The sequence below is a fragment of the Ambystoma mexicanum genome, chromosome 8 (assembly GCF_040938575.1).
Source record: "Ambystoma mexicanum isolate Mex_15411 chromosome 8, UKY_AmexF1_1, whole genome shotgun sequence".
Taxonomy (NCBI): domain Eukaryota; kingdom Metazoa; phylum Chordata; class Amphibia; order Caudata; family Ambystomatidae; genus Ambystoma; species Ambystoma mexicanum.
Genome location: NC_090929.1, coordinates 1,038,017,308 through 1,038,044,446, shown reverse-complemented (window position 1 = coordinate 1,038,044,446; position 27,139 = coordinate 1,038,017,308). Strand labels below are relative to the sequence as shown.

Below are 27,139 nucleotides of genomic sequence, written 5' to 3'. Positions count from 1 at the left end.
TGCAGTCAGTGAGCAGACTTGGCGGAACACACCACACTGGCCGCCTCTAGGCGCTTTCAAGGAAAACCTCTTTTTATAGTAATCGTTCCTCACCATCTCGCTAGTCATCTGCAATTTTAGCACTTAAAAGAACAGGGTTTTTTCAAGCGAGGAAGACAACATAAGTACATTGGTCCCAAATTCATATATTGAATTAAAAATAAACAATGTCAGTGCACATAGCATGGAGGGTGCGGATAAAGGATGGGCGTATCACATGTTCGGCTCCGAGGAGGGCCATTTTAGCCGTGACCAAGAAGTGCTTAAAATCGGCGTGGTTGAATTGTCTGATACAGTTAAATTATTTAGCTCATTCTATATAGGATGACTGAGGTGCTATGGGGCCTCACGTCCTTAGTTTATCATAAGCTTGGTGACCCTGGCACTCTCACACACTCATTGAAGCTAAGCAAAGGCGTTGCTATGGGGGGGGGCCTAAAGGGGCTGTAGCCCCGTGTCTTTTGGTGGTTGCCCCGGGCAGAAGCTCAGGAGCTACAACCAAAAGACTAGCTATCCCAGAGTCCTGACAGTCCCGACATTAGTGCAGCCCTGGATCTTTTCCAGGCCTAGCAACACCCCTGAAGCTAAGTTATCCACAGTGTCTTTTTGTCATGAAATCACGCTTGCAGACTCTAAATTCCCTAAATAAAGCATCCAGTATGCCCATCTCGCATGCTCACAAACTACTTGGCAAAGGAAAGAAAGCCCAAGTACTTCTCACTTTCATTTCGTGTATGTTACTGATGTTTGCTGTGTCCCGCTCGTCATCCAGCTTCTCGCGGGTAGAAGTCTCAAAATGAAGACTTTAAAGGTAATTTAAAACATTATTTTCCATAAAAACCTTTTTTTGAATAACGCTAATATATCTTTTGTATTATGGACAACATTTTTAAAGCATAGCATTTTGGAGTGAACTACACTTTTAAGCCAATAATGGCCTCTTCTGTTTTGATTGGACACAATATTCTCCCTAATAAAGAGATGTCTGTAAATTGCAGGACATAAATACCAGATAGCTGCAAAACTGTATCTGATTTTCTGTATGCAGTCTCCAATAATGAGGGCCCGATTCTGATGTTGGCGCAGTGATGCGTGCTAAAGAGCACGCATCACTGTGCCAAATCTGGACACCCGGGCTCCACCACTATTCTCAAGTGCTCCTGGCATCCTCGTAATGCACGACAGTGCACCACCTTCATTGCGCCTGTTTCTGGCGACAACGGGCGCAATGGAGATTCTCTGCAGCACTTTCCTTAAATAACGGCATAATCGTTATTTTACGAAAGTGCTGCCGAGAAAACACCTTAAATAGCGGCATATTCGTTATTCACATGCTTTAAAACAATGTGCCAGCTTTATGCCAATATTCACAATTACCCACATATTACAATACAAATTAAACCCACAAACCGTTAATCTTTGCCCATCCAACTGCACTGCGACTGGCTTCCTGTAGCACTCCTCCACAATACGGGCAGCAAAATGGTACCTTTTATGTGTGCCACTTTAACGCACATTAAAAAGCAGAGGAGTGCCACAAGAATACCCGTCTTAAATGGCAGGTAACGAATGTGGCGATTGCAAGGTTGGTTTCCAACCCATCTTAGCAACCACCACATATATTCCGAAAGATGCGCATTCATACCGACCTTGGAAGAATGCGCCACCTTCAGAATAGGTCTTAAGTACTGAAAATGTTAACGCTTTTTCCGATCTTTTCGGTACTTAACACCCGCATGAGAATCGGCCCCTGAGTGGTCTGAACGCTGGGGCATTGCTAGGGGGGGGGCTAACGGGGCTATAGCCCTTGATCTTTTGGTTGTAGCCCCGGATAGAATCTCAGGAGCTACAGCCAAAAGACTAGCTAGCCCCCAGTCCTAACAGTTCTAACATCAGCTTAGCCCCGGGTCTTTTCCAGACCTAGCAACTCCCCTGACGGGTCGTGCAGTGGGAGGCACCCGCGCTACAATGAGCAGACTACTTTCAGAAGACTAGGCAGCCTTCGTGCCGAATCTTCTGAAAGCGGTCTGCTCAATGAGACACTGGATCTGGGAGAGTCGTGTCTGGGATCCCCTGGGTCTGGAGGACGGAGCGGCCCACCGGCAGGACGTTTTGTGACAGAACGGTTCCCCGTCTTGTTCCTGCCCATTTTCCTGTGCTGCTTTGGTGCAATAGAAAAGCATTGTAACGTAACATAGCATACTCTGCTTGGCACGGGCATCTAAGCAGCGAGAAAGGAGTACTGGAGGTGATTGCTGTACTTGGGGAGTTACAGGAAGCATACACAATGTTACCCATACATCGCCTGCTTTCCTGGCACGTCTCGCCGCTCGGATGCTGTGCTGACTGGCGCTGAAGGCAGGCCAGCCGCCCTCCATGCAGCGCCCGTCAGCACAGGCCTGCTCTCTGGACCCCATCCATCAGCTCTGCTCCCCTCACCCATTGTGTGTCTATCTCCCTAATGCTGATGGAGTTTGCATCCTGGAGCTCCATCGATGGAGGCTGAGTTCTCGTAATTGATTTCTCATTCAGGCTTCCAGACCATCTGTGCTCTATCCATCTTCCTGCTCCAGGGGCACCCATGGGGGGCTGTTGTCTGAATGGGGAGTCTGGGGTGCAGCTGGGGGAGACGGATGCGTTCACTGACACATCCAGATTTAATCTGTTCAGCATTAGGTTTGAGTCATGAAAGACGGATGAGGTAGGTTGCACTGTCACACCTTTGTATGGGCTGTGTGGGGATATCACTGTACACAGGATGTGACTTCATTTGTCGGCCTTTGAGATTAATGTGACGCTGGGCATTTTGAGCGACCCCTTGGCATAGAAGAATATTTTGAGGTTTTGGGGTTACAGGAAGTTGGCATACATTTATATGGAATGCCTCTTGTAAACATATACACCAGAGGTACAGAGCTTGGCTCGAGTGACACGTGTGCAGTAACACAGCATGGTGTGTACACGAGAATGCTGCAGCATGGGGTGACTGTCAGCACGTGTATACCGGAAGAAGGAAGGATTCCTGACACTGTACCTGCGGAGGAGGCGCAACATTTAGATGAAAATGTGCACAATGATAAGTACTGCCTAATGTGCAAAGTGATGAAGTTGATCATTGATACTGATGTGAAATCACAGATCGATAACACGTCTTAGCGTGTGCAGCCTGGCACCGATCACCAGCTTTGTAAATAGGGACCTTGACCACATCATGACCTTCCAATTGGTAAGAAACCCCCTTATGTAAGTGGGTGCTAGCCATGCAGAATTATCATGTGAACCACATTTATTTTGGTCAGACACAGTTCATATTCAGCCCTTTTGAGGCATCATCCTGCTCTTGTTTGGGAGGGTGCTCTTACCTCCCTTGAGTGAGATAGTGAATGTCTGCACTATTATAATATACAAAATGGACCAAACCGGCGCGACGGTATAGGCGGCCCTATAAAGGCGTTTCCTTTTCATGGGACATATTCACCATGAAAGGATCTTAGACTATTTATCACATTTTATAAGCATCCCTAAACATTGTTTGAGCACTTATGCAACAAGCATTGGCAAAGCGAACAGTTTTGGCTTTTGTGTAAGCGTGAAATAGAAGAGTTGCAAGGAAGTGCACAATGGTAGTACCTTGCCATAAGATGTTAACAGCTGCAAGAAGTACCTGGGCATATGATAGCAGCGCCTGACAAATACCTATCTAATAACTTTGCACAAGCCAAAACTGTTATCTTTGGCAATGCAGTTTTTTTTTTAAAAAAACAGGACTTCAGTGTAAGGGCACACATGGCGCTTTTAAACGGAGTGGCTGAGGGTACACTTGGTTAGATATTTTTATAACACCAGTTGCACATTCATAGCTTCATAAAGCCATTAACTCTCTGAAGACTGCTTTGAGATAACATTGGCAGGCACTTACAGCTGAAAGTTTGATGTTGCTTCTTGAAAAATCAAGCTCAAACAGATCCCAGTAGAATGCGTTTCTGGTGAGGAGGCGACAGGTAGGAATCGGGAATGAACATATGTCTTAGCATGGTCGGGGCAGTCAATAGGTGGGTACATAACCAAAGAACACCCACAAGCTGTGTGTTCATCCTCACATTCCATTTCCCTCCTACCTGGACTCTAGTGCAATAGTTTCAGCTTACCACCTAATAGCCAAAACTAAATATAGTCCTTTTAGTTGTGCCTTCCGTTGCTTCTTTGTACCACCAGTGGATGGAAAATGCATTCAATGGTCGATCTCTGGGATTTCTGAGCTCAGCACTGAAAGTGGAGTCTTCTTCGTTTGTGTCCTTTTGAGTTTCCTCAAACACTGAACCGAACATCAGTTCAGAGGTCAATGGAAAAGCACTCTTAGTCTATTATCGCTCTATGGTTACATGGAGTTCAAGGTTCGAGGCTGCATAAAGGAAGCTAGACGACATAGCAGTGTTTTGGATCTTCTGAAGAGCTCTGTTACCTTCAGATAAAAAATTATGTATTTGATATTTGGGTAAACATTTTGTTGCTTAAGCTACTTCGCGACCTCAATGCGTGAAGCGGAGCACGGTCTGAGGGGAAACAGTTAAATGTTAATACACCTACTTGGAGAATCAAATGTCACTGCCGCTCCCTAAAGGACACTGCAGGCACGTCAAAGCCACATTGTGTCATTGTACTCAAGGAAAGAGGTCAACACATCCACATCAAGTGTATCTGCTGACAGGACCTCTCTGGGATCTCGGCTGAAATGGCACCTGAGTCGTATTCAGGCCGGATTCAGGCTGTGGCCTTTCTGTTTACCCCGGCATACTGGTAGTAACAGGAAGGAGAATAGATGGTGTGAGAGGGTTGGGCAAGGGGACCACAGGTGGGGGGGGGTTACTTTGTAAAAGAACAAAATATAATGACGCCGCTGTTTTTGCCGCCGGCGGGAAAAAAAACGGCACATTCACCCTGAACCACCGGAAATAACGTCACCATAGCCATAGCGGACATGGCAGTTCTAAAAGTTGAAAGGAAGCTCTCATGGGGTGCAGCATGAACAAAATAAGGCTCTTTGGTTTGAAAGTTAAGTATATCCTTATCAAGACAACTGACTAGTCATAGGAGGCTTGTTCAACACTATCCATCTTCCTCTGCAACCCACATAGTTGCTTGTAACATGGTTGGCAGACTACAGATGCAGGGAAAATCCACGTATCCTCCAGAGCAAACAACTATGTTACGTAGCAGACCTTCCAGACTGGTGTAATGGGGCAGATGAATATGCATTTATCGGTTATAGCCTGAATTCAAAGAAGATCGATTTAGAAAGAACGCTCTGTGACCGCACAGAGCGGTCTTTTAAAATCGAACTGACATGCCCCTGCCGCACACAAGTTCCTGCAGGGGCTGACAGGCTCAAGAGAACAGGTAAGTGTTGCTGTGTTTGTCTGCTGGTGTTTATGTGTGTGTATGGGTTTGTGTGTGTGTGTTTTGGGAATGGGATGTCAGGGGTGGGGAGCAGATGGCAGCAGTTGTGTAAGGGTGGGTTGAGGGGGGGTGGAACCCCCCCAATGTTGAAGTCATCCAGCAGAGGGGTGGGGGGCAAGGTAAGGGATTTTTTCGTTTTTTTTTGCAGGCTGCCTAAAATCAGCCCACAAAAATCAGTCTTTTTGTTAGGGGACCCGCAAAAGGCAAAAATATGACATAGAACCCAGGTATCACCTAATGCCCTTGCTATGCAAGTATCAATTCCTGCCCCCACCCCTTACCATTACTGTACAGGTGAGAAACGATACCAGCTAAGTCAGCATGAATCTAGAGGTGAGAGATGAGACTAACTAAAGCACGCTCTAAGAAGCAATACTTTAATAGTCAATGTGCACGCTTTTGCCATCAAGAATTAGGTTGCGCGACATTAGTAGGGATTACAGTTAGGTAGTCGGTAGCACAAGTAGTGTGCTGTATATAGCATAGAAGGGAGGAGGATTCCTGGTTGTTACTGAATCCTGGCTTAACGAAGAAACACGGACTAGTGCCACTCTGGCCCTCGCGCCTCACTACCTGATTGCCCATGGTGATCGCTCAGGCCAAAGTGGGGGAGGGCGTGGCTGTCCTTTTCAACAAAAATCTTAGTTTACATGTTAATACACATGACTCTCCAGAAGACTGTGAAAGCCTCTTGCCATATCACCTATGCTGAATAATGCCAGCCAGTGAGTTCAATGTCTATGTTATGCCCTTGCTTGCTCTCTTTGATGACCTGGGTGTCGGTACACCAACTAGGCCGATGACACTCAGGTCATACTGGAACTGTCAAGCATCTATGCCCAGGATGCCCTTGCAATCAATTCTTTCTATTACGCTATCCATATCTGGATGATGGCTAACTCATTTGCCCTTAACACAGGCAACACGGAGCTCCTGATCATGGCCTCCTCCCACGACTTAAAAAACTACAGACCAACTATAAATCCTTTACCATTGCAGGCGGCAGAATTAATGTCGATAGCAGTGTAAACACCCTGGGGGTCACTCTTGACGCTGAGCTTTCTATGAAACTCCATGTGGCCCATGTCCGTGCATCCTGTGGCGACATTATCAAACTGCTCAACTATATCCGCTCCTACTTCTCCTTCAGCAACATCTCCCTTCTGGCTACCGCCCTTCTGAATTCCCGTCTAGACTATTGCAATAGTTTACTGTCGGGCACATCACATGCCAATTTTAAAGCACTACATATGTTCAAAAACAGAGCTGTGAGGGCCATTCATGGTCTGTTCCAGAGAGACTGTGTCTCTGAGCCAAGGAGAGGGCTCCACTGGCTTCCTGTCAATCATCGCATGACAAAAACTACTCACCCTGACCCACAAATGCCAGAATCGTGAAGTACCTCAATATCTTATTGACCGCCTCAAGGTCTCCTGCCGCAGTGCTGTCCTTCGGGCCAAACCCAGGCACTGTTAGTGCAGCCCAGGTTCAAGTTGACCAAATTAGGCAGAACCACCTTCGATGTTCCAGCACCTTCCGCCTGGAATAAAATTCCCCTTGCCCTCAAGTCAGCAAACTCTCTCAAAGACTTTAAGAAACTGATCAACCTTAAACCAGGTAAAGTTTTACCTGCTCTCTTGACTCCCCTCAGACCCCGCGCTGACTTATTGTCTGTCTTGTCTCAGTTCTTTGTGCACCCTGAGGCCCACAGGCAAGCATAGCTTTATAAAATTTACAATAAATAAATGTAAATAAATAAATAAGAGAGGGACTCACTACACTGATTGCGCAGATTGAATTATAGGCTGAATAGAAGCAGAATACACGGGCAGGGAAACCAACGTATGACAGAAGCACAAGGTGAATGTAATATGAACAGATGAATATAGGTCTCCAATATGGAGACGGGAAGCGCAGGAGTGTAGCCATTTTCTTAGTACAGAGGCTGCAGCAGGCCTAGGAGTTAGCAAGGCTTGAGGCAACGATGCTGAATTCACAGAAATACATTTATTTTAGAAGCTTTGAAGCTGCCCGGACAGTAATTCCTAGCAAGCGCCAAGATCAGATTCACAGCAGGGAGTAATGGATGTGCAGAGCGCAGAGGCGAGAAAACAGTTCCCAGGATGAGAAGCACAGACTCCCAAGTTAATTAAAACTACCATAAGAGCACAAACAGCCATTGATATCCAGATGCATGGGATTGGTATGCCAATAGACTTGACACAGATAGATGAAGTCTGACCCTAGTGGCCACAAAGAGAACAACATGCATGTTAGAATTAGCTAAAAACCTAATAAATAAGAAGGAATTCATTCTCCAACACAGTCCGCTAACACATGATTAAGACATGAAGTACACTAGCTATTTATTATAAGTCAAGTACAGATGAGACACATGCTGAAACTCCGTAGCGCACACACAGACACAAGATGATATATAAGGTAACATACAAAGGAATAGGTAGGACACATGCTCTGGGAAGGATGGGGAGTACTTTTAATTGGAATTAGTGCAGGCAATGGACTTCTCTCCCCCCACCCTATGTGTCTCTCATATTCTGATATCTCGTCAAAATGCCCAAGCCTGGTGAGTAATGTGCCAACCAATAGAAATCCCTCTTGCCATCTCACCTATGATGAATAATGCCAGCCAGTGAGTGGCCAGTAGTGCAAATATGATCTGCAATAGGCTGGGCTCAGTAGGATCCATCAGATAGTTATAAACCAATGAGGAAATTAACGTAATCTATATGTATTTTAAGGTATTAACCAATCCTAACCCCTCATACGTTTTGTAACTGGAATGTATTTTAAGGTATTAACCAATCCTAATCCCTCATACGTTTTGTAACTGGAATGTATTTTAAGGTATTAACCAATCCTAATCCCTCATACGTTTTGTAACTGGAATGTATTTTAAGGTATTAACCAATCCTAATGGTAGTATGACGTCATTGCTTACGTATTTGTAGTACAAAATCTGCTAACACTCATTGTATTTTGCGAGCTGCTTGTATGCTGTCTCCGGCCGAGATTCTATGCTTTGAAAAAAGCCGGGGTTTACCGGGCACTTTGAGTACTTCATTATAGAGCATCGTTTCTTTTATGCTGTTGGGAATTTGAGGCCATCTCAACACTGAGAGTTTGCACAGAGATGTTTCACTTTCATCAGATCATCCTCTCCTACAATAGCAGAACTGTACATGAACCTTCTGCATATATAGGTGGATGACTAGAAGCACCAGTCCTCAGGCTCACGGGAGGTGGTCATCTTCTGAAAATCAGCAGATGCGTCGCAGCGGAAGGAATGCAGAAGCAATGTCAGCGACTATAGCATTTCAGGAACCACCTCTGCATTGTCATTGCTGACAGATGGAGGAGCCCGTCTGGACCCCTTCATGACCCATGGACAATGCAGCAAAGCATGCACAGCTCGAACTTTGTGCATCCTGAAGGACGTACCCCAATCCCTATTTGCACAAACAAGCAACACAACAACAATGTAGTCTATCAGAAAACAGAGTACTTGCTACAGGGATTGTTTTCAGCGGCAAAGGTACCAACCAATCAAGTGGCCAGGAACGCTGGCTTTACTACATTGAACAGTATGTGTCCCAAGTAGGCCAGCGGCGCGTCCCTCTCAGTCGCCATGGTTTTTGCAACGCACTAACCAAATACCACCCAATCCTGCCCACGCTCCTCACTCGTCCCCAAATCCCTGCATCCATCTACTTTGTTCCCCCCAAGCTACTAGATCCTGTTTAGGTCCATGTCTGATCCCTCTCTAGCCTGCATGTCTTCTCAGATAAGGAAATAGAAAAGAGACACCTTTTTTAAGTGTGTGGGGGGCATCTCTGTAGTTTTTTTTTTAAAGAGAATTCAATGGGCATGATCCACACAATGCCACAATCTCTTTGGGGAAAAAAACATTTGCACCTTGGCTCAGAAGCCCGGGTTGCTAATAGCTGTATACAACTTGGAGAGGACCTTTATTCAGAAGGTCCATTTCTAATATGGATCCCAGTGCCATTAGTGGCCGGTGAAGCCTTCCCCCTCCCCGCTCCATCTTTAGTCAACATATTTTGGCAATTTAGAAAACCACCATTTTTCGATCGTCCTTCACAGGGCATAACTCCATGAGGATTTATGACGTCTTTTCATCCAGGAAAGTTCTCTGCCAATGTCTCGGATTCCGCTGATCCACAGGACGGACCACATGCTGAGAGCCAGAGTCGTTGCTAGGGGCGTGGGAGGGGGGAGCTGAGGGTGCTATAGCCCCGGTTCTTTGGTTGTACCCCGGATAGAAGCTCAGGGGTTACAACCAAAAAGGCAAGCTAGCCCAGAGTCCCACAAGTCCCAACCTCTCCAGACCTAGCAACACCCCTGCTGAGGGCATTAGCCACAGGGACGTTCACAATCCCTACAGCACGCCATTGCCCGTGACAATGCCAAGCTCTGCAACCGCTCGTGGAGATTCCTCTACAGGCTGGACACTCTATATACATCATGGCTCGCCAGCTGTACCCTTTTAGTGTTCCAGTAGAAGCTCTTAGGACCTCACTGTGAGTTTGTCAGATTTCCGAACGGTAATGCCCCATGCTAGAATTATCCCAACCACATGCGGCCGTTCTGAACATCCGCCTGATTGTGATAAACCTGCCAGGGTGACGTAACAGATGTAGATTTCTAGAAATACCGGATGCATTATTTCTGGAAATATGTCTGTTTAATCGTCCTATTTCTTTTGATATGTACCCCCCCTCCCCCGCCCTAATTGCAGAAATAGAATGACCTGTACACTTGAACAGCTCATGCTGCTATTGCATAATATTTTTTTAATGCACAAGTGTCGCTCCTGACCCTTTTCTTGCATTGCATGGCAAAGGTGGTGAGACGGTCGTAATCAGAGATGCTCACTCGTTTTAACCCTTTTAATTGTTCCCATTTACAAACCTTTTTTTGTTGCATTGATTGGAGGTGCTTGGAACGTATGGATTGTCCGTCTAATCTCACTGTGTTTCCCCCACTCTTTGCTAACCTCACACCTTTCAGGAAAGGTACACACTCTTAAGTGCCCAGGTGGTTGCAGGGCGCGCTATTCAGTAAAATCCTGAGCAAAATCCAAATAGGTAGATTCACGCTTCAGGAGAATTAAACAGCTCTTTGGGGCGGGTTCCCAAAGAATATTGCAAGTAAAGACTTTTTTTTGTAAATTTGCTTGAATTAGAGGAATATGCAGGCTGTCATATTCACAAATGTGATTGTGCATTTTGCGGGTGCCGTGCATCATTTCAAATGATGCAGTGGCCGGTCCCCCTTCCTTCGTGTTAAATGTTTTTTTTTAAAATCCACTTGTGTTCAGGTTGAGAAAAATGCACAGAATGGTCAATGGTGACCCTCCTGTGTGTGTGCATCTCCTGCACCTGTTGCACACAGATGCAGGAGGATGCTTGCATTTCAAAGTGCATCCCATTTGGGCATTTAGATGCACTTCTAAAAACTGAGAAAACGCCCCTATTGCTCCCTTGCTCGCACAGGTGGGCGGAGAAGGGCATCTGAATGTTGGCATTTCTAAGGTTCTCTGAGCCTTAGTTGAGTCTTTTTTTAAGAAAACAAAGGTTTGCGCCAGATACGCAAGTGCATACCTTCATTTGCATTAAAACAGGTTTAGTTAATCAGTCTCTATCTATTCGTTATAATATCAAAATTGAAGGTATACAGTCTTCATAACGAAAAATAAATAACGAATGAAAGTATAACAAAAAATAAATAACGAAAAACATTACGAAAATCTTTGTGGGGATGGGGTAAAGGGTTAACATTTGTGGGGAAGCAGTTGAGGTGTGTTTTAAGCCGGGGAAACAGGGGTTTGTGGGGGACCAGACCCCCCAAAAAAGAAGGGAAAAAAATCGTTATTTTTTGTCGTTATTTATTTTTGTTATATGTTCATTCGTTATTAATTAATTTGTTATAAAGACATGTAACCAAATTGAAGCTTTCCTGAAACCGGGTATATTAAGGTAGAAGGCTTACATCACAAGAGTCAGTCCTGTCAGAGCAACTCTGTGGACAAAAATCAGCTTTGCTCTGGTTTATAATGAAACATATTTGTATTTTGTATTTATTGAAGAACAAGGTGTCATTTTGAACATAAATGGCTTATAAAGTATTCAATAACAGAGAGCAGAGGCAGTCCTAGTGTTAGGTGACTTTACACAAGAGCGTTGTTTTACTGAGTGACCTTCACCGGGTCGTGAAGGGGTAAGCTTAGGAACATAACCACGGAACGGGGCTGGGGGGGCACATAACAATATTGTTAACATTGTCAGCCTGAAGCCACTATTTGCAAATTACTTAGAGGGGTTCTGAGGGCAGAATGCAGAAGAGGGGGGTTCGGCAGTTAGTTTGAATAGGAAGGAGGGTGGAAGTATTACGGGGGTGTTGTTTTGAGGAGTTCCACTGATGGGATGAATTTGATGGCGATGGGAGAGCATTCCAGTGGAGTGGGGCCAGTAGGGAAAAGGAGTGAAATCAGGAGACACGGCTGGTGTGGGGGACTGATAGGTTGGTATGAGACGAGGAGCAGAGAGTTTGAGATGGAAAGTACACTGAGAGGCAGTCAGCAAGGTAGCTGGAGGCAAGGTGAAGGATGGATTTATAGACGACTATCGGCAAGAGAGAACGATTTCGCATGGAGAGCCATGCGGCATGGTGATTGTATGTATAGGTGGAGTGTGATCTAGTTAGGGTGAAAGGGATGTGTGTTGCAAAGTTGAGCAATTGTTGAGGGGAGCAAAAGAGTAGAGGGTTAGCCTAAAAAGTAGGTTTGCACAGTAGTCCAGTTTGTTTAGCACACGAGTAGAGATAAGTGTTTTGAGATAAGGAGTGAATGAGGTGTAGGCAGATTTTTCTAACGATTAGGAGGTTAAGTCTGGCTGTGGTGGCTGTGGCCATGATAGACTAGAAGAGCTTCAGGTTGCTGTCAAAGAGAAGCCTAAGGTTGCAAGCCATGAATGCAGGGGTGAGGAAGTCAGGGGGAAGAGATGGATGGGAGACGGGAAAGTGGGTTTGGCGTCTTTGAGGAATTGTGCATGATTCAGCATAGAGCCATCCAATGAGGGCAGTTGGGTTAGCTTTCACAGATTGCAAGTACGAAGGAGGGGCAGGAGAAGATCATCCGAGTATCATTAGCAAAGAGGTGATAGTTAAAGCCGAAGGAGGAAATGAGTTTGCCGAGTCAGGAGGCGGACTTAGGCATTATTCCTGGGGAACGCCCACTCGAAAGGGGGGTGGGTGTCAGAGAGGAGGTCACGGAGTCCAATGAGATGGAAAAAGAGTTGGCCGAGACATAGGAGCTCACCCAGGCAAGTACCACGTCCTTAAAGCCAAGTGGGGAAAGACTTTGAAGGATGGAAGCATAATCCACAGTGTAATATAGGATGAGAATGGAATACATATGAGGCTGGCAGCCAATGATGAGTGATATAGTGATGTGGTACAATCTCAGTGGTGTCAATACGCGAGTGTTCTTTGAGAGAGTTGACTATGCGACTGAAGATAAACCTTTTGAGGAGTTTAGAGTCTCTTAGACCAGGAGAGAGAGACAGGGCTCTAGAATGATGGGTCATTTGGGGTCAGGAATTGTTTTTTGTTTAGTAGAAGTATGACCGTGACTGTTCTGTAACAGACTGGGAAGATTCCAGTTGAAAAAGGCAGAATAGGATGAAGAGGAGAGCCGAGGTGACAGGTACACATTCCTTAAACATTTGTGGTGCAAAGGTGTTAAGTTGGAGTGTAGGATCAGTTGGCAGAACGAAAGGATGGGTAGCAATTCAGTGGGGGAGATGAGGGGATGTGGGATAGGGGGTACAGTGTGCAGAAGATCAGACTCTGTGAGAATGAGGGAGGGTTGGAAGAGACAGAAAGGTGGACACAGTGTTCCGTATTTTAATGATTTTAGCGGAGAAGTAGGAGGCAAAGTCTTCGAGGAATAAGGAGAAGGAAACCGAGCATTCTTTAGGTGGAAAACATGGCTGGCGGGGGATCCTAGAGAGTTTGCCTACAAAGCTGCAAAACTGTTATAAATGTTAACTAGTCCAGGCCTTCTACAAATAATTCTTTAGAAGTATTACAGCATCAAGCACCCTGTTTGGGACTACTGCTCCCATACATCTTAATCACGAAAGCCGCTTCCTCTGAATCCCACCTCAGGTAGTTGACTGTTGCCTCTAAACCTGCTCGAACGCATGTGCTTCTGCAAACGGTGATCCTATAAGATACGAGAATGCTTATGTAAGAATGCAGTACATCTCTCACTGGGGTATCCTTTCAAGGCTTTCCTTGGGGGGCGGGAGGGGGGTTCTTCACATAGTGCATTGCTGTCAAGCTATGCTGAATTACATCTGTTCATCTGGACTGATGAGACCCCTGTTTTCTATACCCCTTTTTCACAGATCGAGGAAGATACGTGGCAGAAATACTACCTGGAAGGAGTGGCGAATGAAATGTATACAGAATATCTCTCCAGTGCCTTTGTGGGTCTGTCTTTCCCGGCAGTTTGTGAGTAAGTACATGATGGCAATCTGGGTTTATTTCAGCCAATATCTGAAACAGGAAACATTTCAGGGATGCTCAACTGTAACCATGCACAGCAACTAGGAAAAGACATCAGGGCAGAGGCCCAGGTATTTCTGTAGCCCTATGCATGTTCCCAGGTCTGCTGCCCTTGCAGAATGCAACACTTCTACAATTTTTCAGTATAACACCTTTCATGACTCCAGAGCTTGGAAACTGCCTTTGTTACCTGCTGGTTTCATCTGGTGCATTTCTTTTTAATGTAATTTTTGGTGAGTGATTGCCTGAATTTCCTGTGCACCCTATGTCTCCAGCCCTTTCCTTTTGTCTCTACTTGATTCCTTTCCCCATCTGCTTACTTTGTATCCCCTTCTATGATTTGAAAGTTCCAGGCAGTAACTACTTTTAGTTGGAGGAGGCAGTCTTTTGATGGCATAATTCATTTTGTCTAAGTCTCTTGGTTTTCTTTTTCTTTTTAATGTCCAGAAGTCCACCTTACAAGCACTGTTCTTGCCATGCTAACAAAATTTAAATTACTGGCAGACATTTTGTGACCACCTGTCTGCCAGTGGATTGGAACACCGTGGGAAGGAGAGCGGGGTTCCGTGTGACAGTGGCCATTGGCACTGTGAGTAGAAAGAAAGGCCAGGGCTCCTGGGCTTCATCATTGGCTGTGAGTCCTCTTTCAATGCTCACATTGCACAGAAGGCAAGGACAACCTGGTACCAGCTTCCTCTCCTCTGCAGAATCAAGGCTGTGATTGCCACCTTGAACCTGAGAAGTCCTAGGGCTCTTTCCCTGGGATGGCGGCAGTGCTCTCCTTGCAGGTATTTCAACAGCAGTCCTGACCCCTGCTGAAACCTGCATCCCTCTCCATCGCAGGGCTCAATAAATGAGACTGCTTCACCCCTACACTGGTTGTTGCATCTACAAGACACTGTGCCTTCAGGATGTCTTGAATCTCCTACTGAACACGAATTAACAAGACACTGTCACACCCGGCTGACAAACTAACCATCTCAGAACGTCAACGCAACACCAGGCGCCAAAACGTCCCCAGAGGGTACTCCAGGAATTACAAGATGTGTTGAAAGCACACATTCTCCTGGTAGTCCCCCATACAGAGCAAAACTATACCTACAAACACCACAATGGCAGGACGGTAGGCCCTGCCTTGTGTGTGTTTGCAGCCACTGACATCACCCTGTGGAGGTTGAGGCTTTTCAGGTTGTGCAGAGGCTCAAGTGGAAGCCATCCCCTTTGGAGATGAAGCCAGCTAAGTTCTCTCTGAACCCGCCATTGCATCCTCGAGGGAGGTCCAAGCATGAGAAGAAATTAATTGAGGAGAGGAGGCAATTTGCTCTTTAATTAGCAGTGGACGCAGCAAGGTCAGAGTAGGAAACCATGGAGCGTGCTTTCTTGTGTTGTTTTTAATCTGGTTATCAGGATGATCGGGGGGCATGGCTTCAGGCACAGTGGGCATGTAGTCTTCCTTCGACCATACCTCAGTTAGAAATGGCACGATGGGCTCACGTTCCTAGAGGAAGCTAGGAATTTCCTATTATTGTTCCCCGTAGACCTCACATTTGGAAGTGTGCAAGTAGAGGAGGAAACCTGGGCTATGGAGAATGTGGTCTCAAGGTATCTGGGCTATGGAGAATGTTGTCTAAAGGTATCTGGGATATGGAGACTGTTGTCTCAAGGTATCTGGGCTATGGAGAATGATGTCTAAAGTTATCTGGGATATGGAGACTGTTGTCTCAAGGTATCTGGGCTTTGGCGAACGAATGTTGTCTCAAGATATCTGGGCTATGGAGAATGTTGTCTAAAGGTATCTGGGCTATGGAGAATGTTGTCTAAAGGTAGCTAGGCTATGGATAATGTTGTCTCAAGGTATCTGGGCTATGGAGAATGTTGACTAAAGGTATCTGGGCTATGGAGAATGTTGTCTCAAGGTATCTGGGCTATGGAGAATGTTGTCTCAAGGTATCTGGGCTATGGAGAATGTTGTCTAAAGGTTGCTGGGCTATGGAGAATGTTGTCTCAAGGTATTTGGGCTATGGAGAATGTTGACTAAAGGTATCTGGACTATGGAGAATGTTGTCTAAAGGTATCTGGGCTATGGAGAATGTTGTCTCAAGGTATCTGGGTGGAGAATATTGTCTAAGGGTATCTGGGCTATGGAGAATGTTGTCTAAATGTATCTGGGCTATGGAGAATGTTGTCGCAAGGTATCTGGGCTATGGAGAATGTGGTCTCAAGGTATCTGGGCTATGGAGAATGTGGTCTCGAGGTATCTGGGCTATGGAGAATGTGGTCTTGAGGCATCTGGGCTATGGAGAATGTGGTCTTGAGGTATCTGGCTATGGAGAATGTTGTCTAAAGGTATGTGGGCTATGGATAATCTTGTCTCAAGGTATCTGGGCTATAGTCTTGGGAGGATAGCTCATCTGCAACGTGCTCGCCTTGGAAGCAAGACGACACAGAGCAACACAGGTTTGATCCCCGGGTTCGCGCTTAGAAACCTCGTGGTATTAAGCGTGTTATAAATAACATATCATATCATGAAGAATGTGGTCTCGAGGTATCTGGGCTATGGAGAATGTGGTCTTGAGGTATCTGGGCTATGGAGAATGTGGTCTTGAGGTATCTGGGCTATGGAGAATGTTGTCTCAAGGTATCTGGGCTTTGGCAAATGTTGTCTCAAGATATCTGGGCTATGGAGAATGTTGTCTAAAGGTATCTGGCCTATGGAGAATGTTGTCTCAAGGTATCTGGGCTATGGAGAATGTTGTCTAAGGATATCTGGGCTATGGAGAATGTTGTCTAAAGGTATCTGGGCTATGGAGAATGTTGTCTAAAGGTATCTGGGCTATGGAGAATGGTGTCTAAGGATATCTGGGCTATGGAGAATGTTGTCTAAAGGTATCTGGGCTATGGAGAATGTTGTCTCAAGGTATCTGGGCTATGGAGAATGTTGTCTAATGATATCTGGGCTATGGAGAATGTTGTCTAAAGGTATCTGGGCTATGGAGAATGTTGTCTCAAGGTATCTGGGCTATGGAGAATGTTGTCTAAGGATATCTGGGCTATGGAGAATGTTGTCTAAAGGTATCTGGGCTATGGAGAATGTTGTCTCAAGGTATCTGGGCTATGGAGAATGTTGTCTAATGATATCTGGGCTATGGAGAATGTTGTCTAAAGGTCATTGCCTGTCCCTTCGCCGGATGCTGCGGCCTCAGTTAGTTGTGAGCTAAAGGGGCTGGCATTGGAGAAATGATCATTGCCTGGGCACGGGTGGAGTTTAGTAAGAGAGTTTGTTGTGAGCTAATGAAAGTTGCTCTACACCGGTAGGTATGGATGCAACGGAAAACGGAATGTAAGGGCTGCAGATTGGCAGCCAGACACGTGGACACTCCGGATTAAGGTAAGTCAGGGAGAAGCCAGAAGCAGAGGTGTTACGGAACACCCAGGGTAAGGCAAGCCACACAGAAGCCACAACTTCCACTATTCCACAGCTCCACACTGAGCTGTGCAGCAGACAAGGACTGATGTGAACGAGCCTGCCCCGAACAAAGGGAAGCCACCCAGACCCAGAAGTAGAGACATTACAATTACACACAACCCACAGTAAAGGAAGTCTCTGGCAAGAAATTCTGTGCACAGGTCCTCTGGGCCTTGTAAAGGCCTGTTATGAAGCATGCCAGTGAATCACAAGCTCACTCGCTGATGCGGGCGGCTGCCGCAAAGCGCCTAATTGAGAAGGTTCTCTCATCGAGGGACAGGGTGCCAAACAAGACACATTCATGCTCTTCCGGTCCACTTTAGCATTGCGCAATCAAAGCTCCGCGTAAAGGAAATATGTCCACTCTCTGATGCAGAGCCACACGAACCTGTTCTGCAATTACCCCCGTGTTTTAATTAACGAAGAGCAAAACGGCGTCAGCAGCAAAGTGTTGGCATGCTGAAGTTATGAGTTAGGGTTTCATGGCTCCGTGAAAAGTCAGATAATGAAGCCTCCAGGTAATCGGGGACTTGAGGGAAGAGGCTCCGTCTAGCAGAGGTCCCCAAGTCTCAATTACCTTCTCGCGCAATCAATCCTTTCCTCTCACCTATGTCTCACTGGGGAAGGTGATGGACTTTCCTAGGGGGGCTGCGCGCTTTCCAAAGGCATGAGATGTGGCGCGACCAGTACCGCGACACATATACACCTCCCATTTATCCCTCTCCTAAAGGAACTGTGCTAAATGTGCAGGTATGTGTTCTGCTCAGGGTTATCCTCACCCTCTTGCACCAGCCCCATCAATTGTCAAAGAACCTGCTTGGTGGATATCATCAAGGATTGGACAGGTGAGGTCGTCTGCACAGAGAATAGCTTCCTGTTCCCAATCTGTGTGCCCCATGGTGCAAACTAGCTGCCTGCAAGGGATTTCTTTTCAAACATAAAGATCGAAATAATTTTAAATATTTTATTAAGTCAGAATATTGAATGTTAGGGAGTGTGTGCTGCCCACCAATGCATGCACCACCTGCAAATAGTAGCAGCATTTGTTAATGGCACCTAATTCCTCCCACTTCTAAACTCTGTAATAATTGACACTGTTATTATTACCCAATTTTATGGCAATTGAATGATCGGCCACGGTAGCAAGAAGGGCTGAGTCGGCACTGCCGGTTTCAAGCCTGTGTCCTGTACGCTGAACACAGTTGTCCGCGGTGAACACTTAAGTAAAGCAATGCAATACGTCTTTATAGTGCACCAGTTACCAAGGTGGTGCTCTCACAGCATTGAGACGTGTTGCTGAGCTGTCTTACCAGTAGAAGAGGCAGAATCAGGCCCATGTCCAGATAACACAGAGTTTCTAAGGCCTGCCACTGCTGCCAGTCAGAGGGATTAAATGCTCTGCATCAGTGCATCGCGAGAGGGTGCGCTATCCTTTATGGTTTGTGTTGCAGAGATGGGAGCCCTGTGCCAGGGTTGGTGGAAGGCAGTGGGGCTTCCCACATTCCTGCAGGCTCGCTGTTGAACTTGGGAAGTTGTGTCCATACTAAACTCTTTTGACCTAATTATGAAAAAGGGTGGAACAGATGGGTGCAGGACTTGCCATCACTCACAAGGAAGCATGACCATGCACCCAAATAGACATTGGGCCTCATTACGACCCAGGCGGTAAGGGGTTTACGGCAGCGTAAACAGCGCCGACCCTTACCGCCTGAGTACGAGGTCCCTTAGCGCCATGGAGCTTTTAACACCAGGTGTTAAAATCCATGGCGCTAAGGGACCATGGAGTTAATTACGCCACCGTAATTTACGGTGGCGTAATTAACGCCTTCCCCACTCCCATTATGCCCTATGGGGCAAAAATGGGAATGGGGAAGGGTAAATGGGGATTGGGGACTTACCGTCCCGCCAAGGTCGGAATGGGGCGGTAAGTCCGCCGACCACCATGGCGTAAACATAGTTTACGCCATGGTGGTAAAGTCACGGCCCAGGCGGTAACTTACCGCCTGGGTCGTAATGAGGCCCATTGTCACCATTTGCTCCTATGATAACCTCTCCTGACACTGCCCACCCACTCCAACCGACACAATCACCTTCCACCTACAGAGCACCGAGTCCCAGCATCTCCTTCATGGAAGACTTAATAGACTTGGGCACCCTCATGTCTCTCACGCATGCCAGCAACATCTTCCTAGTCAACATCAATATTCCTTACAGCCCATCTACCAAATCAATGAAGGAATATTCTCACTGCCTTCTCGACACTGTGAACCTCCCACAGAACACAATAGATATAACGCACAGGAAAAGTAATATCCTCAACCTCATTATCACCCCCCTGCCCACCCGCAGTCACAGCCCTCCAATCCTGCTAGACTGGTAAAACCATCTGGTGAACCCCTTTGACATTAGCTGCTCCACCCCATTCAAGCACACCCATTGGAAAACCTGCAAACAAGCCTTCCAACCATTCAAGTACGTCCCAGGGGAAGCGATCAGACCTCGCTGAACTCCACCTCACGTGGGCCAATCTACCTCTGACAAATAAGGACTGTGACTCGCTTCTCCAAGAACACAACACCAACCTCGCAAACCAAAATGAACCACCATGCCCCAGTGAAACGATGCACCATCAAGGACTTTTCGCGATATAGGCACCATTATTGGCTTTGCGCATGTCGCAATTTCCAGCTGCCAACATATAGGCAAAATAGGGGCGGGACTTTCGGTAGAGGTACTTGGTTCCACAGCTAGTAATGCAAGGGGTTCCCGAAGGCCAGGAGCCCTCTCCAACATAAGGAACAGTATACGGATATTCATACGTGTCGACCTGTCCGGCATAAAGCCGCACTGGTCCAGATGAATTAAGGAGGCGATCACTGTTGGCAGTCTGGTGGCTAGTATCTTTGAAAGAACTTTTGTTTTGCTATTGATCAATGAAATTGGTCGGTAAGATTGACAGAGTTCAGGTGGTTTACCAGGTTTAGGGGTGACCACCATAGTAGCTTTGCGTAAGTCAGTGGAGGACCATTTTGTATAGGGGACCGGCAATTCTGTGTTCTCCCAGTCTCTTCCATGTTTCGATGGGAAAGCCATTGGGACCCGGTGTCTTGCCAGAGTGTAATTGGGAGATGGCTTTTGCAATTTCTGACTCAGTAATATCTGCCTCTAGTTGCCTTTGCTGAGTCTCCGTCAGACGGGGGGAAAGCAATGTTATCAAGTATAGTGGCATTCATTGGTGCAGACATGCAGTATAGTATTCTGTATAGAATACTATAGAATATATAGTATGTATGTATAGAATACTATATGTATGTATAGAATACTATAGAATAATACTATAGAATATATAGTATTCTATATATAGTGCAGTATAGTATTCTGCCAAAGCATCAGCAATTTTGCAGTCGGTTTGTACTAGTCCTAGTTGTGCAGTTTGTATCCCCCTGACATGCCGGTGCCCTTCATCCCACTTATCAAGCCAGGCCAGTAATTTGCCCGCTTTGTCCCCGGTTTCATGCATGCATGTACGCATTTCCCAGTGGGCCTGTCTGACATTGTGTAGGGCGACATTTCGGAGCCATTCTCTGGTCATTAGAAGGGATCAGTGTGTCTCGGGTGAACCTATAAGTACATGTTTTGTATCTCATTCTGTTGCTACTTTTTCAGCTTCCATTATTTTTTGTAGGTGGGCTTTCTTTTGTCGCAGAAGTCCAGGAGATAATTTCTCCCCGTAGTACCATCTTGTATGCCTCCCATACCACCACAGGGTTATCTACGGTGTCAGTAATAATTTTGAAATATTCATCCGTCTTCTCTCGGATGTGATCGAAAAATTCCGGGAAGCCAAGATAGTAATTGTTTAACCGCCATAAGGCGGGTGGGGTGAGTCTATTTGTCTTTATTTCTAGCATCAGGGGTGAGTGATCCGAGATTCCCCTAGGGAGTAGGTTTGCACTGGTCGTCCTGTGCGCATCTGTTGACGGGAGAAAAAAATAGTTAAGCCTGGACATGGAGGCGTAGACCCTGGAGTGGTAGGAATAGCCACGTTCTATTGGGTGAAGCTCTCGCCACACATCTGTCAAACATAATGCAGAGGCGAAGGTCGCTAGTTTTGTGTGTGCCTGAGGATTCCTTACACGTATGTGTGTGCGAACGAGCGTCACATCCATGACATCAATAAAGTCACCTCCCAGGATCCATAAGTCTGGTCGATGTCTTGTAATCATAGGTATTAGGTCATCAAGTAGCTACAAAGTGAATGGAGGAGGAGCATATATCGCCAGAATCCCCATGGTTTCTCCCCATAGTGTGCCTTGTAGTAGCACAAACCTGCCTCTGGGGTCTTGTTCAACCAGGGTCAGCATGCAAGGAAGCCATTTATGCAATAAGATCAGGAACCCCCTAGATCCCATTGAGAAACCTGCATGGACTGCGTTGTGGTAATATGTTCTACGGAAGAGGGTGCATGTTGTGCCGGCCAGATGTGTCTCAGTGATGAGGACCTTGTCAGGGGAGTGCCTATTGAGGAATTGGGTAACTAGACGTTATTTAATCCCAGAACCCAGGCCATTGACGCTCCACATGAGAAGTCTGAGAAGGCTTTGGTTATTCGTAGCCATTTCGATCCTGGATATAAAGGGTGTGACTGCCTGCCGGGTGATGTTTCCGCCATATGCCAAGTGGTTCGGGTAAGTAAGTGTACGGCCAAGTCAATCAAATACATATGCTAACCAGAAAAGAACCAACAAAACCCCTTCCCTTCCTCCCCATACTCCAACCCCAACCTGAAGTATCTGTCGACTGAACATCGATGATAGCCCAATTACTGGCTACCATCGACAGAACTCAGAGGCTTGGGAGGATAGCTCAGGGTCAACGTGCTCGCCTTGGAAGCAAGACGACACGGAGCAACACGGGTTCAATCCACAGGTCTGCGCTTAGAAAACTCTGGGTATTAAGCACGTTATAAATGACCTATCATACCATATCATATCATATCATATTATGCCCAAACAAACTACAGTGTGTTTTGTGACCAAGCACAAAACCGTCCGAACCAATCAATCAGACAAACAAACAAATACACATGGGGAGCGTGCTGAATTAGAATGCGGTTGTCAAGTTCCGGTTGTCCTTTGGTGGAACTGGAACAGAGTTTACGGGTCCGCCGGTCCATCCACCAGCTGGTACTTGCTTATAATGTCAATGTCACCCTTTCTTCACCTGTTTGATCCATTCGGGTACTGTCAGCTGGCGCAGATAGGTCAGGTTCCTGCGATTCCATCAGAGGTTCCGGAGGGGTCGTCCCGGGCGAGAACCAGATTTATTATTTGTTTTATTCCTGTCTGGTGTCCATTCACCATGCAAGTGTAGTTCGGCCTATTTCCAAACCTCCCAGAGATCAGTGACATGTACCATGGTACCCTTATGGTATATCTTAACTGTGCGTGGAATAACAGGCCATATTTGACGTTCATGGAGCACAGTCGTCTTTTGAGTTGGTCGAAGGATTGTCTGGCGGGTTGCACCCGGGTAGAAGGTGTGCTGGGCAGCGTTGTTAGTAATTGATCCTTTGCCCCGAGCCAATTGCATTAGTGCATCGCAATCTCTATAATTCAGTAGCTTGGCAATCACTGTGCGTGGTGACGCACATGGTGTAGGCCGCCCCGATGGCAAGCGATGAAATCTTTCAATGAAAAAGAAATTCGAAAAAGTAATAGGTGCAAATATGTCAACTAACCATTGTTCAAGAAAGAGTTCCATATTTGTCCCTTCAGCCTTCTCGGGCAATCCCAGGATGTGTATGTTGTTACATCGCGATCTGCCCTCCCCTTCATCGATGCAGTCTTGTTTTTCATGCGCGCCAGTACCCTCGACATCTGCTGTTCCATTGTGTGGAGCTCATCTTCTGAAAAACGACACATCCGTGCTGATGCCATCCATCTTTCTTTCCATAGAGGAGCAGGAGCTAGCTATGGCAGCCATCACGTCCTTAAGGTAAAGGTTTTCTTCCGACATTGCAGCACCGCATTGCGATGCTTGATCAGTGGAAAGAGTACTGGTAGAAGGAGTTGTGGCCGCTGTTGCGTACTGTTCCATCTTGCTCTGTGTGGAAGTTTTCTTTAGTTTATCCTTGTCCATGATGAGTGTGTCCGCCAGGCGGGGCAAGGATGGTGTTCAGCACGTGATGCCTGTATGGTCATTCCAGTGGTCACAGGGGTGTTTGTCACCAGGTGAGTATCGCATGCGTACGTCCGGGGTATGGTGTCCCTTGTTGGGGTGGTGAAGGGTGCGATACTTATTGTGCTCCCAGTCCACTCAGCGAGGGTCAGGGGAGGAAGAGACCACACGATTCAGCTGTGCCTGGGGCAGAGTTTATCCATAGTGAAATACTGCTGTTGCTTACAGTGTCAGGTCTGATGGGTGGTGAGATATTATTTGATTGCACAACAATAAGCCTGTCAGTTGCATGGTATGTGCCGCCGGTATAACGCGCCACTTGTGCCTGGCAGGGTAGGTTCTATCTGCTGACCTCCACTTAGGTCCGGTTTTCTTTCCTAGCACACTGCAGTAACCCGGGCCCAATGTGCCCCTCGCTACCGTTTTGCATCAAGCCCCACTAGGATAATATTAGATGCAGTGATGTGTTGTGTTGGGGTCCTGCCTCACTCCTTGACTTGATCACCGTATAGAGTTAGAAACACCAGTCACATGCGCTGGGGCCCAGTAATATGCTGTAGTCCCGGGCAGGGGTCCTTTTCAGTATCTCGCTGCAGCAGTTGTTGCTGCAAGGTTATTCTCCACAACTGACTGAGGGTCCAAATTCGGTAACTGTATAAGCCTGTCGTTGCTCTGCGTCTCTGTCTGGGAACAGGCACCGCACGCCGCTTAGTGTCGAAGGATATTCAGTGTGATTCCAGGGATTTCAGGCAGTCGTGACTTCCGGGTTGATCACTTTCCCCGTGGGGCTGCAGCCGGAGCTTGCACCTCCCTTGGCTCCACATTACAACAGATCTTGCTGAGCTGGTACGTTCTCCCTTCAGTCGCAGCTCAACGGCTGCGATCAGTCACCGGGCGGTTCACCTTTCTGTCCGCTGCAGCACCAGTGATCACCAAGGATTAAGCTCCAGCAGGGGTGGGGGGTGCTGCCCACCGGCCCAGTGCCGCAGTTAGCCCTGTCTCCTGAGGTTCAGTACACAGGTCTGGGACAGTGTTTTCCACTTCATTGCAGGAGGATAAATTATTACTGTATTTAAATGGGCCTTCAGTGTGCCTGTGCCTGTCATGTGTGTCTGTGACAGCTCAGGTCCAGCGTGCACTGACCTATGCATCAGCTGATTAAAATGGCTTGGACAGCCACCGCATCAGGATGTTATGCAGTGGGCATCCCTGGTATGCTCCCAGCACGGAGCGGGCCTCTCATTGCCCCATTTCTATCCCGGGCACAGTCCTCTGCTGCGTGTCCCACACTGGTACTGTTATGTGAGGCTCCCTCCCTCCTTCTTCCCTCCGGTCCACACGGAGGCGTCAGGCCTGTCTGCAACCAACTGTTGCTCCTCTCTCACATCAGAGTGCACACAGTGCTGTGTGTGCAGGCTTCAGCATCGCCGGTAAGCGAGTCGCACTGCCGCGCCAGCGGTCTCCCAACTTCTCCCTCTCACCTGACCGTCGGTCAGCTCCTCCAGCTCTGCTGACATGGCTAGTTTGTAGCTGTCAGCCCAGTCCTCGGCAGGTAACACCAGAGACCGATGTCGGGCCGCGTCTTATCCCCAACACCAGCAAGATGGCATTTGCACCACCACGTTGCGAAGTATCACCCCTGGAGAGTGTTGTCTTTTCCCATTTCCTGGCTCTGTTTCTCGCTGGCAAACTAACAGTGTATAGCTTGCGGCTTTGCCTTTCGATTGGTTAGGGCAGCTTACAAACCAGATATAAACTTCATCAGGATATTGCACAGCATATAGATGGGCCGACGGAGCACCAAGCTCTCACGTCCGCATTGTTCAGCTGCTCAACCGCGCCCCCACATCAGGGACATTCTTGATGGAAAAGAGAATTAGTTACAGAGTAATAAGGTCATACGAACAGGGCAATATTTAGAGTCCTTGCCAGGGAACAGATGTTATCTTTCCCTTTGTATTACAATCTTTAGAGGGGGTTAGTCATTTGCTTGGTGGTAATGAACATGAGGCCCGAAGCCAGGGTCCGATGCTTAAGTGTTTTTCCAGGTCATCAGGGGTTGTATGTGGCCGCATAAATTGGAAGGTATTTTTTAAGGTGCCAGGAGTCTGTGGAATGAAGATTGCAATCTGTGGTTTATGCAGACCTTTCTCTATTTGCCAAAATACGTCAGCAGGACCATGTGCAATCATACTCAAAGTTAAAGACCTTAAGCCAGTTATTGCTAGCAATGAATTATGTTTTCAATACTAGTTTTTAACCATGCACCAGCGTCACAACCTTCTATGGAAAAATCCCGAGAAGAGGTGTGTTTTGAATATGATCTGAAGATAATAATGAAGATAAGCCCGGCCAATGAAAATGAAAGAATTGGGAAAAGATGGGATTTCTTTGAAGAGGTTTTGTCCAATCATCTCTGGGGGTGGATGGTGATAAAAGTACCTGGGAGTGTTTTAAATTGTTGCAAAAGGTATATAAACTGCCAAATGATGTTGTACTGTTGAGACACGGGTTAGTTTGGTCCTGCAACACCAGCTGACTGCTCTCCGGACTTGTGTACAACAAACTTGCTTTATGTACATTTGTGTACTCACTTCTTAAGTAGCGGGCCTGTTTTTGGTTAAAGTGATTAAATGCCCATCCCCACACCAACTTATACGGCACTCAATCAAGAAATCCACCACCATTAACTCTTTCTTCGTCAACAAGTTCAACATGATACACCAGCACATAGACACCAACGCTACAACTGACAGGACACCACAGATCACCTCTGTAAAACCACTGCTACCTGGAAAACATTCAATACACTTACCATGGAAGAACTGACTTCCACACTAGCAGTCACCATGGAAGAACTGGCTTCCCACTCGTCCAGGTACGATGTGGCAAGGCCACATTCTTTGGCGATGAGATCCTCCCTGCCTCTGTACTAAAGACCCTTCCAGCTGAAGCTCTCGCCCCTCAGTCAAGGCACCTTCCCCTCCTGACGACCAGATAAATCCTCATGCTTCTCAAAAAACCAAAACTTGTCCCCAACAACCTCAGCAACCACCGCCCTATCACACATCTTCCCTTCATAGGTAAGATCCTTGAGAAATCAGTAGACAGGCAACTATCCCAACACATTGACACTAGAAACCTCTCCAAAACCTCGCAATCTGGCTTCAGACCCAGATGCAGCATGGTAACAGCTACGACCAAGGTGATCCACAATGCCCTTAACAACCTCGACGATGGCCATTCTTGCCTCCTGGTTCTCCACCTCTCAGCTGTGTTGGACAAAGTAGATACTCAATGACATTCTACATTGCCACATGGGGATCAGTGAGATCATCATCAACTGGCTAAAATCCTACCTTGCTTGCCACCACAAATAAATCC

The 27,139-nt window shown here is 46.7% G+C and overlaps 1 protein-coding gene across 13 annotated transcripts in view; it reads left to right on the top strand.

Annotated features, from left to right (window-relative positions):
• Positions 1 to 27,139, top strand: part of KCNMA1 (potassium calcium-activated channel subfamily M alpha 1) — a 1,925,602-nt gene that overhangs the window by 1,371,957 nt on the left and 526,506 nt on the right. For all 13 annotated transcript variants that reach the window (XM_069610985.1, XM_069610992.1, XM_069610991.1 and 10 more), the window contains one exon: positions 13,950 to 14,059. In XM_069610985.1, coding sequence (XP_069467086.1) covers positions 13,950 to 14,059 — 110 coding nt within the window. The remainder of the gene's footprint in view (positions 1 to 13,949; positions 14,060 to 27,139) is intronic.